General features: G+C 46.3%; 1 protein-coding gene across 1 annotated transcript; it reads right to left on the bottom strand.

Annotated features, from left to right (window-relative positions):
• Positions 1–8,102: 8,102 nt before the first annotated feature.
• On the bottom strand, positions 8,103–11,028 carry LOC119276929 (MADS-box transcription factor 32). Its single transcript, XM_037558096.1, has 7 exons — positions 10,600–11,028; positions 10,428–10,494; positions 10,278–10,339; positions 10,044–10,185; positions 9,518–9,559; positions 8,541–8,616; positions 8,103–8,443 (listed from the first exon to the last, which is right to left on the bottom strand). Exons 1-7 carry the CDS (start codon positions 10,788–10,790, stop codon positions 8,433–8,435), a joined length of 591 nt encoding a protein of 196 aa, XP_037413993.1. The 5' UTR covers positions 10,791–11,028; the 3' UTR covers positions 8,103–8,432.
• Positions 11,029–15,813: the final 4,785 nt, after the last annotated feature.

Here is a 15,813-nt window from a genome sequence, read left to right as displayed (position 1 = left end):
TCTACCATGAGATCGTGAGATGTGTTCTAACTCTAGGGCTAGGTGAACGAAATTGCGTTGATGCCCCCCCCCCCCGACGGGCTAAACTCTCTAGCTTATATACACATCAAACAGGGTATCTAGGGTTAGAAGGTCGGTATCTTGGCATGGATGTGGCAGGAGAAGTCTTGTAGTGTACGACAAGCCTTCAGTAGATGCAGTCCTGATCACGATCCATCGTGCAACTTCCGGAGTCCATCTTAAGAAGAATGAAGGCCCGCTGGCCCATCCGAGGATCCTGGGCTGACTAGGTTAGCACCCACTAGTCCATGACACCATCAACGGGGCTTGGTGGTTTCCCATGGCGGTGCGGTCATGTTCTTGCTCCATAGTTTAGGGTGTCCTCTTAGGTGTGGCTTCTCTTGTTTTGATGTTTGGTGAAGGGTTAGCAAAATCCTGTTTCCAGAGTGAAACTTTGATTTTAAGGAGTTAAATCGGACCTAAATTGGACCAAGCCGATCCCATATTGGCATTAGGCCCTCAAAATGTTTACACCATGCATCAGCCGCCGCTTATATTTACTCGAATGACGTAACTTCTAATAACACCCCCCCAGCATCATCCCTCTCCTTCGCTCGTTATACATCGATGCCCATGCCACCTAAATCTTCTCGCACCACTGATCGTCCCTCCCGCCCGCGCCGCAGCCACCCCTTCGGCAATTCCAATGGGCTCGTGTCACCCCCGAAATGGCAGGATCTAGCCGTTGAAGGATGCCACATTCGATTAAAAGAGCGGATTTGTGCCAAGTTGCACAGCTGACCCGGACACGCGACGACGAGACCCCCTTCTACTCCTTCACCGACCTTCCTCCCGCCTCCCCACCACCGAAGAGGTAGTACCATGGCATCGGCACCGGCCATGGGGGCCGGGGATTTTGGAAATAAAAGACAAGGACACCGGCCCCCCGCTACTGGCTTGTGGCACCTTCTAATCGGCGGAGCTGGCGGCAAGGGCCTAGGCGTGAAGGCGATGAGCCTCTATGGCAGCTAGGTTAAGCTCAACCTCCCCCTCAACATCCAGGAGGTCTGGGATGTGGTTGGGGATGGCTTAGGTAGGGATGACACTGGGGCCTCTTGCACACCAAATCACTACTAGGGAAAATCCTAGCAGCAGCGCGGGTTTTGGGCCTCCCAATAGCGCGGGCACCGGCGCTACTAATAAGGCGCTACAGCTAACGTATAGCAGTAGCGCATGTTGTCCCACGCTACTGTTACACATGAATAGTTGTAGCGCTCTTTAGAAAAGGGCGCTGCTGATATTATCTGCAGCGCTGTTTACAGGGAAGCGCTACTGGTAAGGCGGCGCTACTGCTAAATTTCCCCCCTCGCTACTACTAGGTTTATTAGTTTTTTCCCTACATATTTGTTTTGTATTTGTTTTGTATTTGAATAGGCTTTATACAATAATCTTTAGCATATCATACACATACAAATGTAATCATAGCATATACATACAATTAGTCTCATCAAATCATGTCATCATCATAATCATCATCCGACACAAAGTGGTCTCTCGTCATCATCTCAAAAATAACAATACAAGTCTCGATTACTTGCAAATACATCGTCATCCATCTAAACAATGATATAAGCAAGAAGAGCTATCACTTTGAGTACATGAGTTCGTATCCCTCTCTCGCATTAGCGTGAACCTAAACTAACTACTGTCTGTCGCTCGGAAACCGAAAACCGGTACACCTGGGCCTGACACTCCGGCCACTCGTCGTATATATACTCCTGGCGTAGCACTTCTTCGCCATCCATGATCTATGCACCTGCATCGTCACATGAGTCGATGATATGCAACATATATAGTTGAGCAACAGAAAGAGACAGACTTGGCAAAAATAGAAACAACATATCATAAGCATAAATAACAAAGTTCATCGTACCCAAAATGCCCTAACTAGAGTGATTTTCGCTAGTCGAGGAGGAGAACGGTTTAACTATATCACAAATAAAGTTTCACCGTGCATAACTCAAAGTTTTGTCATACAGAAAGTATGGACTAGACGGACACATTGTCATATATCGACAATCACTCCACCATGTCGTGCCATCCATCCATGTCAGGGAGATAGTCCTCGAGCTTAGTGAAAGGCTTCATGTCGAGACACTGAGAGGCTATCCATGTTCGGACGTCTTCCCGAGACATTTGTCCTTCTCCGTAGAACATACCTGTTTTTTCGACGACCTCCTTCATGATGATTTGGGCAAGTTCGCGCTGGATGTTATAGAACTCAGCTCGAAGTTGATGATCCTCGATATCTCCTATGTCCTTTGCCCATTGCAGAATATGGGCATCGCCGGATCTAGGTGACATGCGAAGGTTCTGGTGATCCCGTCTGTACTCCAGCATGTGATGTAGGACATAGAATCCATCATTAAGAGAATCGTTCGGTTGCTGGATGCAGCAGCAGTCAGTCTTATGGCTGAAGGCGACCCTGCTACCCCTTCTCTTCTTGTCCCTGACCTCTCCACCCCTTGCCTGGTAGTAAAACATAGCACTGTCGAGAACATCCTTGATGTGGGTGTAATCCTTTTTGTGAATGTTCTTCGACGAGTCCAAGTAAAGAGCGTGGGAGAATCGGGGGTAGAGGATGATGAGGACGGCATGCCCGCCGCTGCGCAAAATAAGTACACCTCAAATTAATTAGCCTCCACCGTGCAAATGAATGATTGAAATTGAAGGAAGGATAGCAGCGCGGATGACTTACATGGGATGATAAGGCACGAGAATCGCCTCCTTGTCCTTATTGGCGAGCATGAAACTAACGATGTAATCCCTCGCGTATTCACCGTGCTTTGCGCAGACTCCCAAGAAGCCCTCGTGCATGTAGTACGGGTCAGCGACACAGATATGAGGTATCTGCTCAACCCCGATGATGTAGTTCATGTGCAAGGCATAAAGGCGGACAAACGTAAAATCCAGCTTCTTCACGTGAAACATGTCGAATATGTAATCGAATCGGAGGAAGAACTTATCCGCGGGGAAGCTGTCGATGTAAGACATTTGCCGCGGAACGTTAACCACGTAGAGTGGGTATCCTGGATCTTTCGAGGCGATGAGGCCTTTCTCTACCCGCAGCACATCATCATGAAGTCTCCTTAGATTGCCGAATCTGGCCCGTAGCGCTGTTGCAGGTAGGATTGGTTGACCGGGGATATGCCATTTATCCGCATCGAGGATATCTATACGGTCCTGAAGCCGAGGCTGTTGAGGCGGCTGGATCATAGAATCAACTTTTTTTCCTTTCCACGCTCTCTTCCTAGACTTCTTTACTACCGGAAGGTCATCCAAAATACGGTGAGACGGCAATTCAGGCACCTACTCATGACACTCAAACCCTAAGGAGGCGCTAGTATAGACATACTGTTCAGCGCCATCGTCATCCTCATCCTCATCCATGGCGACGTCATCAGCGACTAATGGAGCCTCCTCCTTACCCCGTCCGCTATCACCCAACCCGACACCCGACACTAATTGGGTAGGTGGGGTGTTGATGTTCATACCTTGCTGAGGTTGCGTGCTTGTGGGTGTGCTCCCGGCCGCCTCCAGACGAAGCAGACTCTTTGGCCACAACAGGACCCACTAGTATTAGAGGAAGCAAATTCTCGTGGCCCGGTTTGACACTGGCCACGGAAACCTTGAAGACGTTTAGGGGGATCGGCCGGCTGTGGAACAATGGTTCCTTTGGCTCCATTATTGTCGCCTTCCCCACGTCCACCTTTTGGTCGTTGATGGTGTACAATATGGTGCATGGGGTTTCGTCGGCCTGCAAAGAAAAGTCTGCGACGTGAGACATCCGAAAGGCAACGAAAACGAGAGATTATACATTTATATTGAAGGGGGCCGGTGTGACAGATACCGTGAGGGCGTCGAGCTCAGCCAAAGATGAAGCACCGCCGAGCACGTCCGGTGCGGGAGCCAGTGCGGGAGCAGGTGCGGGAGCCAGTGCGGGAGCAGGTGCTGGTGCAACGCTAGTCGAGCTACTCCCCAAGAAGTCAGCAAGGGGAAAGTCCTCTGGATTTTGCCTTGTCCTAGTGAAAACGGCCGGAACCAAGGAAGTAGACAAATCTGCAACCACCTGTTTTGCGGCAGCTACCGCTCTTGCGACTGTCTGAGATGATTTCTTCTCAACCGCAATCTCAACCTTCTTGTCGATGTTTTCTTCAGTTAACCTCCGTCTTTCCTTTCTCTCCTCCGTGGTCTCATGGTAGTACTTCTTCCACGTGGCGCCGTCTCCGACACCGTGCACGCATCCATACGATGGTCGAGTATCCACCGGTTGTCGTTTCAATATGTTCAACGCCCGGTTGAATGGAGTGTCCCACTTGGGCCTCGCCAATGCCTCAGACGGCGAGTCGCTTTCGGCTGCAATCCGGTGCTGCTCTCTCTGCAAAAGGCACAACGATCGTTTACAAATATGACTAACGTGTGCAGTCAAATTGATCAGAAACTAAATTTGCCAGCAGTCTCATGAACTCCGTAATGACCGGTTTTGTCTCGTAAACCTTCTTCACTGGGTCCCAACGGTGCCGGGCCCTGAGGACGTCACGCTCCTGCGGGACGGTGAACTCCGCCAAGGGGTCTGGGATGCCCAGACTCGTGGCTTCCGCATCCTCCTTGGCCCATTTGGACCTCTTTCCGCCGTAACCACGGCTTCCGAGGTGGTGGCTCCCAATGTTCCTCTCTTGAAGCCCCTTCATGTACTTAGACTTTTTTTGGCAGCTTCGGCCTCGCAAGCCTCCTTGAATATTTTAAACTGCTCTCCCGTGATTGTCAAATTATCCTTTACAATCTCGGAGTAGGGTTCCTTGTCATTGATCTTTGCTTTCACTTGATTTTTCCAGGCGGCCAACGCGTCGCTAAACTTGGTCATGGCATGTTTGTTTATCTTCTTCATTGTCGGGTCCTCATTTGGATCTTCATAATCCTTCTCATTCCGGCTCGGGAACAAGAATATATGGTGAAACTTCTTTAGGAGGGAGCTCCTCATATTTTCTCTCTTCTGTAGTTTCTCATCATTGATGGTGGCGGTTGTCCGTACGATGCAGCCTATTTGATTGCCGTAGCACGAGCACACTTCCTCGGGCGCCTTTGGCTCAAAATTGCCGTCGTCCACCTCCATGACCACCAGTCTAGTAGTCCTGAGTTTGTTAGGAAGTTGTTGCCTCTTTGCTTTCGATTCTACACCGGCTCCGCTCCCCGAGGCAGCGTCGGTCTCAGTCTCAGCGCCGGTCTCGATGCTGGTCTGAGTCTCAGCGCCGGTCTCAGTCTCAGCACCGGTCTGCGTGTCGATCTCAGTCCCCGATGCCATCGATGGACCCAGCAACAACATTGGTTGATCGTCGGCAAGGCTAAAAAATTCGTCTGCCGCCCGGTAGACATCGTCGCAATCACCAGAACCCCGTCCTTCATCGTTGCTAGCCATGTTTCCTATGATTAAATCTAGTCAATTAATTCTAGACCTAATAAAATGAATAATGACATAAAAAGGCCTATTGTTTTGCAGGAACGTTGACTCCTTCCTGGTGCGGCAAATCCCGGGCACTCGATATGTCCTAGTTTGTAGCACAAGTCATGCTGAAATTCACGGAAAATTTTGGCATGACCATTGCTAAAAAGTTGACAAATCAAAAACCTGAAATTTGCCGGAACAGAAATGAATCAACATTCCGGCAAAACATAGGCCACTCAGCTTCATTCACAGGAAACAACAAAGGCACTTGGGCACAATTGAACCACTTCAATGAAAAGATATTACATGAGCAAACACTATTGAGGAATTTGCATATAACATGGCCACTTCAATGAAAAGATATAATCAACAATAATGGAATATGCAAATGAACATCAATGTCATATATCATATAAAAACAATCTTGTTTTTTGTTTACATAGCAACAATTAGTTTGACCAAGTTTTTGAAAAGAAAAACAATTCTGTTTTTTGTTTATAGCTAAATGCCATAGCTACTGTTTTTTATTTATAGCTAAATACTTTTGTTTTTTGTCTAAAGCTAAAAGTCTAGGAACTACATTTTCTCTAACCCTTCTGACCTCACCAAAATTTCCACAGCAAGACCTTAGTACCTACACCCAATTTCTTCAAAAATATTCAGGTCCATAGTCCAAATAATTCAAATTTCATTTGAATGAAATTTGGAACAAATTCAGGTCCGTAGTCCTAATATTTTTTTATAGCTAAGTGTTTTTTGTTTATAGCCTCTGTTAATTTAAATCTAAATGCTACTATTATTTATATACCCTCTATTAGTTTAAAGCTAAATGGAATTACTGTTTAGGCATTTTCATAAAAATTGCCCTAGCTAATTTCCTAAAAAAATTGCTAATCATTTTTCCTAAATGCTATAAAATGCCGACTACCCTAAAAAAATCTAGGGCTCATATGAACACATAGGGTTCATATGAACATCAACACAGTATCAACATATATATGAATTGCCCTAGCAGAGAGAGAGAGAGGAGGGTAGGGGACAGGAGAGGCAGAGCCTTACGGTCAGCGGCGAGGGCAGGCTCTGGCTCGGGCGGTGGCGGTGAGGTCGAGGGTGGCGGCGGTGAGCTCGAGGGAGGCGACGGTGAGGTCGACGACGGCCTCGAGCGGCGGTTGTGAGGTCGAGGGGGCGGCCTCGGGCGACGGCGGTGTGGTCGAAGGCGGCAGGGCGACGGCGGCGATGGAGCAGTGGGGGACAGGGGGGAGTAGAGAGGGAGGGGAAAGAACTTAGCGAAATTTTGAGCCCGGGCTGCCGGGATTTGAGTCAAACTAGCAGTAGCGCATTTTGCCGAAACGCGCTATAGCTAAGATAGCTATAGCGTGTTCCAGAGAAACGCGCTACAGCTATCCCTTTCTGTTTTCTTTTTCTTTTTCTTTTGTTTTCTTTACATTTTCTTTTTTTCATTTCTCCTTTTTCTATTTCTTTCATTTTCATTTACTTTTTTACTTATTTTTCTATTTATTTTCTTTTTCATAGCAGTAGCGCTCTACATCATAAACGCGCTGCTACAATTTTTTAGCAGTAGCGTGCGTCTGGAAGAACCGCTACTACTATTCCTAACCTACCGGCATTAGTGAGGGAATTTTAGTAGTAGCGCTTTTCTGTGAAGACGTGCTACTGCTAAAACAATGGTTGTAGCGTGGTTTTGTAACAAGCGCTACTACTAAGTAGCGCTAGCGCCGAGTTTTGACCAACGCTACTGCTATACCTCTGTGTATAACATTTTTCCTAGTAGTGATTATGTCGAGGTTTCATGTATCAGGGGTGGGGATGAGCAAAAAACTTCCCCATGTGAATATTACCGAACTAATTTATTCACCAGAGGGTACAACGGGGATCAGTACGTCACCCTCTTCCCCATACGCGATATCCATCGGCAACCTGCTTTTCAGATATGGCAGCTAGGACCATGTATATGACTATATATACATTAGCATCAACCAGAAAAACACAAAGAAATTGTAGAACAACAAAACTCCTAAAAACCCTTGCCCTATCTTACACTAAAAATGACCAAGATCGGTAGCAACCGAACAAGGACAACACCTTAGCACTAGGTATAGGAAATTTTTATCCCGGATCATGTAAACGGGGATGGGGATGTCCAAGGGGTTCTCATAGGGGATTATCCCATTGTTAGCGCTATTCTCAGGCTGGGGTGGGAAGCGGCGAGTAATTTTCACTTTTTACCAAGAACTATTCTTTTCTCCTTTCGTCCGCGAACTACACCTTTGATTTCATGGATTGGAGCAATGATGAGATAATTCATCGAATATGATCTTTGAGGTCTAATTATCAACGGATACGATTTTACCGACCTCATTTTTGTTGTTCTCTTCGATGTTTCAAGTTGAGACTGTCTTTTCTCTTGCCTTACTGGAATTGTTGCAAACCTGTTTTCTTCATCAGATTTTATGTACTGTTGTTGCGATCTCTTTATTTTTTTGAATCAAATGCACAATGTTATATTTTCAGGATCAGACAAAATAAAGACCGGCAGAAAATTAGAAGATGCTGGCCAGCATGCCTGGGAATCAACAGAGATGAAGACGTAATCAAGAACGTCATACAATAAGCAGCAGAAATCGAGAAAAACACGAATGGTCCACATTGATGAAGAACGTACGAACTAGAGCAAGAAGTGACCGTTAACTACATTATTGCAATACTGGACTGGTATAAAATTCCACCTATTGGAGGCACAACGCACAGCCCAGTCCAGCCTAAGCCAAACATCTCATAAGACAGTGGTCTCTTACAAGTTTATACAATCCCTTCGAAGGAAATTGCAGAATATTTGAACTTGACATAACACTCGAGCTCAAAAGCAACACTAGAGCAGAACCCCACGGCCAGAAGCTTTCATCCGTTCCTAGTTGAATCCTGCGTGCATTTGCAAGCATTGCACAAGGCACACGTCAGATCTGCGACCTACTTACTTGTACTGTACCTAGGTTCTGAATCGACTGGGAGAACCTACCAAGTTTGAGGTCCAGGCCGTTGTTCAGCGAGGTGGATCCACCTTCAACGACCTTGAGGCTCTGAGCATGAGCAAGCTGTGGATAATAAAATTACATAAACATAACCAAATTGCAGCGGGATTGGTCGTGAGAAGCACAAAATATCATGAACAAAAAACTCGACGGCTGATAAACATTCTTGAAAGAAACAAAGTAAGAAAAATGTAAAGAAGTTTATACATGCGCCAAAGAGTAGTAGCTAGCTGTCCAGTTCAGATAGGCTTGGGCAGGCTACCCCTGCGGTGCACGTAGGCTAGCCTGGCCTTAGCCTCACGCCGTTGCTTGCAGGGAGTGAAAAGTTATTCCACCTCCAATGTAAAGAAGCTGCAATGAACGGGTCTACGTGTTGTAGGTCGGTAGGCTTTGTGTCACTTCGTGACTCGCAATGGAGCACTCCATTTACTGAGCGCTACCATGAGTAGGGCGAGCACGCCTCCTCATCTTGATGGAGGCTCCTATTTTTTCATTTCGGATGGAATCCTATTTTTTGTAGATGGGAAAAAGAAACGCCTATTTTTGCTACTGTCTGTGTATATCCAGGCATCTATACCAAGGTCCTATTCCATAGAACAGTCGCTCTACAAGTACGTACTACGTATAAAATTTCTTGACTTTTGTTCTAGAAACAGTGTGATCTATGGTGCCCGTTTTTCAACTATAAGGATTTATACTCGTGCTAAAAAGGAGTAGAAGACTAAGCCGGTTGCTACTTCAACTAAGCACAACCGAGACATCATCATGGAACCCTGCCAATGATGGTTATACAACTACTATAAATCACTCCACTTGCTACTTCTTCAAGTAGTAGTACCATTGCTTCAGATTCATTGAAGGGTTTCAAAATCTTCTGACTGGGTACTGTTTTTGTCCTCTCTGGTTAATAATAACACCACTGATGAACGCCGCAGGAACTTGGAAAGAATCTAGAAGCGCTCACCTTGTCACACAGGCCGTAGCGCTCCGCTTGTTTCCCCCTGATCTGCATGCAGCACGAAACAAAACATTAGGCGAGTCACCGCGCTAAGTAAAAAAATATGCAAACGAGTCGATGGAAGAGGGGTGCACCCAAGGTTTTGGTTACCGAATGAGGTAATTTTACCGAGGGGGACTGATAAATGTGGTTACCACGGTTACCGAGAAATACCGACAAATACCGAGAATATTTCGAGCGAATTTTATATTTGAATTTTGAATTCAAATAAGAAAATGAACGAATATTCAAACCAGAGACCTTTCAAAACAGAAACTAGGTTGCTACCAACATGCCATAACCAACTTTCATTGCATTAATTAGACCCTACATACCTTACTGTAAATCGAGTGTTTAAATTCAAAAATTTCAAAAAAATGGTATTTTTTGCTCGGTATGATGATTTACCGAGGGGCACGGAAATACGTGGTAACCATGGGAAATCTTGAAATTTCGACTGGTAACCAAAACCTTGGGTGCACCGCACGCTCACCATGTTCTCGAGGTAGCTCATCTCGCCCCCGATCTTGCGGTCCTTCTCGGAGCGCACCTTGTGCATGGCCGCCTCCAGGTTGTGCTCCAGCGCCGCCAGCGACGGCACCGAGTACTGCTCCCCGTCGTCAACCGTCATGAACCTACCAACAGATTAACACGCAGTGAGATCAAAACGGGCGGAGTGCAGCCACGCGCGCGCTGGCCGGCCATGTATACTCTATTCTTTACTTGCCTCAGCTCCTTCTCCAAGAGGTCGCACATCTTGGCCACCTTCTCCAGCTCGGCGCGCCTCTCCTGCTCGATGCAAAAGGGGCGCTCTATCAGAACCGCATCATCACTCTGAAATCTGAATCGAAGCACTGCAATAGTACCACTCACGTACCTGGCGGATGTCGGACCAAACTTTGGTGTGCGTCGCAGCCTCGTACCTCTCGACAAACTCCTTGACACTGCCAAGAATAAGAGATGCACGAGCAAGCATGGGCGGACGTACAAGGAAATCAGTACAGAGGTTAATTGAACGAGCGGGTAGGTCGGTGAGGTGATTGGCTTACGAGGGGACGGTGGGCGCGAGGTACTGGTAGAGCTTGCCGGAGGCGGAGAAGAGGAGGAGGAGGAGGTCGGCGTCGCAGAGGACGGCGAGCTCCCGGGCCTTCTTGAAGAGGCCGTCCCTGCGCTTGTAGAAGGTGGACTGGCGCTGCGTGGGGTTGTCGATCCTCTTTATCTCGCTGCGCCCTCGCCCCATCTCGTTTCCCCGCTTCCGGCAGGCAAGGCTTCTTCCCAAACTCGCAAACGCGCAGCGGAGCAGGGGCCTTTCCGTTTCCGAGACCTTGCAAGAATAAGGAAAGGTTTGGATTGCCCGCGCCGCGCGAGCGACTAGCTCTCTGCTCTACTGTGCTGCTGCGTGGAGGAGGGGGATGTAACAGTTGCTGCTTCTTCGGGGTGCTTGTAGTAGTTGGCCTTGGCCGGGCGAGAGCGATTGGGTTTTTTCTGGTTTAAAGACGGGGTGGCCCTCCGAAGTAAGACAAGATAGTCTAGTCGCGTGTCAGGCCTGGCTTTGCTTGCTTTTCTGCAGGCGTGGGAGGGAGCAAGGCTGAGACGACGGAGACGTGTCGACTGTCCTCCACGACAGTGGATGCGGCCAGGGTGGCCAAATTCACTGTTTTGATCTTTTTCGAAACTCTGCTTTCTAAAAATTTCGGGATCTGATCATTTTCTCTGCCGTTATTATTCTTAACGATAGGGTGAGGGAGACTTATGTGAGATCTCATATTAGGTGAGATCGATTTTCTTGAAAAAAAGTACATATTCAAACATTCTCAAAAACTTTGTAGACACACATCAATGTTTGATGTACAACCTCAAAAAGTTTAGCTCCTTAGTCAACTCATATCTATCTATTATATACTTTTTGTTTTTGTTTTTGAGGGACTATCTATTATATACTTAAGACAAGAGGCAAACAAGACATCACGTTCATCCACATGTATTAAATTATCTTGATCGTCAATTTTATGCAGCAACGGTCAAGATTTAAAATATATAGCGTTACATACAAATATAGTTGTGTACAAACAATTTGGCATGGCATGTAAAAACACCTGGGCACATCTTTCATCGAAATAGAATATTTTTTCCATTAAAAAAGAAGATTAAAACATGAAAAGTTTTAGATACAACAATTGTCATGTAAAATAGACACGTGCAACCACTTGAAAGTCTGTACAAGGAAGCTTTTTGTTATAACCAGGCACATACCAATATGGGAGTAGATTAAAGAGATTGACTACGAAATTGGAAAGAAAATAAATCGGCTAGAGGTTTCCTAATCTCTTCACGACTCTTTCTCTAAAAAAAGACTCCACATAAGACTCGAATTTATCTCCGTATTATAAGCAAAAAGAGATTGACTATTAAACGTTAAAAAGGAAAAAAAAACGACCAGAGAGTTTCCTAATATGATTCGGAAATTAAACAAGGAAACAAATATTTCATTTTATCTCCTTATGTAGGAAAAAAAATGATTGACTACGAATTTAAAAAATAAATTAGATTAGAAAATTAATAATTAAATAAGGAAACGCATATTGGCTATTATGTAGGAGTATGTACAATAGACTTGAGACAAGACCATCGATCTCCACGGAGACTAGGAGCAAAGTGCACCTTAGCTAGCCGGGTACGCAGAAAGACAGTCATCGTCGTTTCATCTTGCAAGAAAAAAGTCGTTCCTACATCTAACTAGGCCACAAAACCACGCCCACGTGAGAGAAAAAGCATTAGATTACCAGATCACTGGCCAGACTCACGTCGTACACCTGAGACCGACCATCATCGTTGGGCCAGAATTTTGATTGCACTGCTGCACCTCCTCATCGTGCTAGAGTAGATCACCCAGAAACATTTTAATGTTACTCGCCAAGGTGTGTCAAATCTATCAATGTGTCATACCCGAAACAAACAAAAAAAATGAATATCTATGCTCGAATTTACCGATTTTCTCTTTTAGCATCCGCTTGGATTAAGTGTGATTTTTTACGCTCTTCAAAATTTAGCTCAAGGTTAAGCTAAAAACCATGGAGCGCACGAAAAATACCACAACCCAAACAGTCCAGATTTTGGACAAGAACAAATCAGTTGTCATATTATGCAAGCGAGCATATAACAATTCCAATTTACTTTTGCTAGATATAGCAAGAGTAGAAGAACGAACTTGGACCAATTTAGAAACAAATCAGTTGTAAAATGATGCAAGCGAGCATATAACAATTTCAATTTTCTTTTGCTAGATATAGCAAGAGTAGAAGAACGAACTTGAACTAATTTAGAAACCGCACTCTAATTCAAAAGAATTTTAAAGAATATTTGCAGGATTACTTTACTTAGTATTTTTTTCTAAACAAGGGCCACATTATAATGATTGCAATCTAGAGGCCAGTATGAGGGATGCATATTTCTGTGCAAGGGCTACATGCTTTCTCAATGGACATGAGAAGCTAGCAACTGAAACCTAGAAGCAGGTTAACATTGGCATCGAAACAAAGAAACGATATTATATACTCAAACATTATGGCGCAACTACGTAAGAGCAACTCTAGCAGACCCTGTAAAATCTCGACCCGCAAAACGCGTTTGCAGTTTCACGAAGATCTCGTTTGCGGCTCGAAAACTAGCGCGGCCGAACAGAAAACGTAGATGAAACTGCATAATTTGAAAAGAATAGTTTCGCGGGAAGTTCATACTACATACTACATATATTTTACATGATCAAGTACTGCAAACACTAGTTCATACTACATACTACATCAGTACTAGTACTAGGGGGGGTGGGGATCTCACGGCAGCGAGCTCGTGGCCATGGACTATGCCCTGGAGGAGCTCAATCCTCCTCACCGGAGCTGCAGAGGTCGATGTACTTCGCCCTCTGCTCCTCGCGGATGTGCCGCCACTCGTCGTCCTTCTCCTTGGTGGCGAGGTTGGCCGCGACAGCATGCCGCCACTGGTGGTCTTCGAGCTCCTCGGCGTGGCGTCGGCGCTCCGCCTCCTCGCGCACGCTCCGCTCGGCAATGGCGGCCGCAACCGCGTCGACGTCGGCGACGAAGTCCTCCGGCCCGACGACTCCGCGGCGGCCGAGCTCCCCGGGATCCTCCTTGATGGGGATGAACTCAAAGTCCTCCGGCTCCTCTGACCACTAGTCGAAAAAGACGCGGTAGAAAAAGACTTTGCAACGATCAAGAAGAAAACACATTTACTATAGAACAACTCATATAAATTTTAAGAGCCCCCAAGTGACTTGGATAAAAGAATTTTATGTATAATGATTGTATGTACCGAAGTACTTATATCATATCTGTGTTCCCCCGAACTTTAAACGCGTCTTAACCGACCATCGGCTTCTCCCTCTTCGGTCAAGGGCCAAAAAGTGTTATGTACTCCACCTGTCGAGAATACCGACGGTACTTCCGATAAATAGGCAATCAGGCCATAAGGCTGTAACAGACAAAGCGCGCTCGGGGAACTTATGTTATATTACTGACGAAGTGTAAGAAGCATCTTCGAAGAAAATAGTACCCCCACTGATACCTTTCTTCGGTTGCTCATTGTTACTATGAGACTTGTGCAATATATTTTTTGTACTCATGAGTTTCGTTGTGTGCCGACCATGATTGAAAACAATAAGAGCGCTAGCTTTCGGCTTCACCCAGTCTGAGGTCCAAGCTCGGATGACCCGATCGTGACAATCGCAGAGGTGCTCCCTTTACTCCCTAGTCGAACAATCGGGAACGTAGGGGTAAACACAGGAGCAAGGCAACCCAGCTTGCGGAACACTTAAGTCAACATGGTGCATATTGTGGCGTAATACACGAACAAGGAACGAAGCCATACAAGTATAATCATATGCAATAGGAAAAGCTCCATAAAGGAAGCCCCCAATTTGAATTTGTGTGTCACTAACAAAGTTTTGACAAGTAATTTTGTCACAAACAACTTTTTGCCAAAAAGTATAATGCTTAGTCGAACCGAACAAAATTTAAAACTGAAAGCCTTTGAGCATGAAAGCGACTTAGCTAGTTAATGTGCTCGGTGTTGATGACGTGATTCGGGCTTGTGGCGGGACGAAGACGCCCATTGATCTATGACAGATCCGACAAGATTTGCAGTCCTCGGCATGGCTGAGGTCCCATCCCCCAAGCCCGAGGTGTCCGAGGTGGCCAAAGTCTAATGCGGGCCGGCTGGTGATGCCGAAGTGACCGCGTAACGCAGTCAAAATCTATTACCTGCACACATAAAACAATGCGGTCCAGAAAATAATAATATATAAATATAATCCTTGCATAATTGCTTTACGCAAAAATAATTTATTTAAAGAGATGTGGCCTGGCGCCGAAGCCAATGTCGATGCAGGGCGTCGGCGTGGCGCAGTGAAGGCGTGACAAAGCCTGAATTTGCAGGGCGGTCCGGGCTCTAGATGCGGTGTTCGCTGAACTACAGACGGGAAATGGACCGAACCATCGCGCAACCATCGTTAATGCGGCCATCATTTGACAGACCTGTGTACAGATGATGGAACAAACAAGAGTAATAATTTTTCGGAAAAATAAGGCCAAGCAAGAAAAATTACTAGGATTAATAGCACCTGGTTTATCTGTTGTAGCAATCTGAAAAAAGGTTACTCCCAAAATTGGGACTTGATCCGCACACCCATTGTCTGGTGAGCGATGGAGCGGCGGCATGGCGATGCTGGCAAAGGTTGGCTTGCCGGGGCAAATCCCCCGGTCCAGCTAACGTGACGAAGTTGGTCGGTTGACGATGCCGAAGTCTCCGGAGTAGGTCGATGAAGGGATGGCGAAGCCCCCGGTCCAGATGAGGAGACGGAGCAGGTCGGTAAGGAGATGTTGCAGCTACCATATCAGCTGAGGTGTTACAGTAGTTTAGTGTGATGGACATCGGCTCGATGAAGCAACGGTTCGGCCATGCCGATGCAGGTCGTAACTTGTGACGTGGTCAATGCTGGCTTGATGAAGTGAGTGTGCGGCGATGCCGGTGTGCCCGCTCCGTGTAATCCGTGGGGGCCGCGATGTTGGCAACGATTTATCCTTTGCGATGCCGAACTCTTGTTCGGCTTGCCGAGATGATGATCCGAAGAAGTTGAGCTCGGCTCAACAAAGCGACGATGTGTCTAGCGCAGGTCGGCAGCCGTAGAGCAATGTTGTCGGGCTGGTTTGACACCGGCGCGATGGTGAAGATCATATTGGAAAAGACTTAAA

This window comes from Triticum dicoccoides, chromosome 3B, assembly GCF_002162155.2.
Source record: "Triticum dicoccoides isolate Atlit2015 ecotype Zavitan chromosome 3B, WEW_v2.0, whole genome shotgun sequence".
Taxonomy (NCBI): Eukaryota; Viridiplantae; Streptophyta; class Magnoliopsida; order Poales; family Poaceae; genus Triticum; species Triticum dicoccoides.
This window is presented reverse-complemented; position numbering and strand designations above follow the sequence as displayed.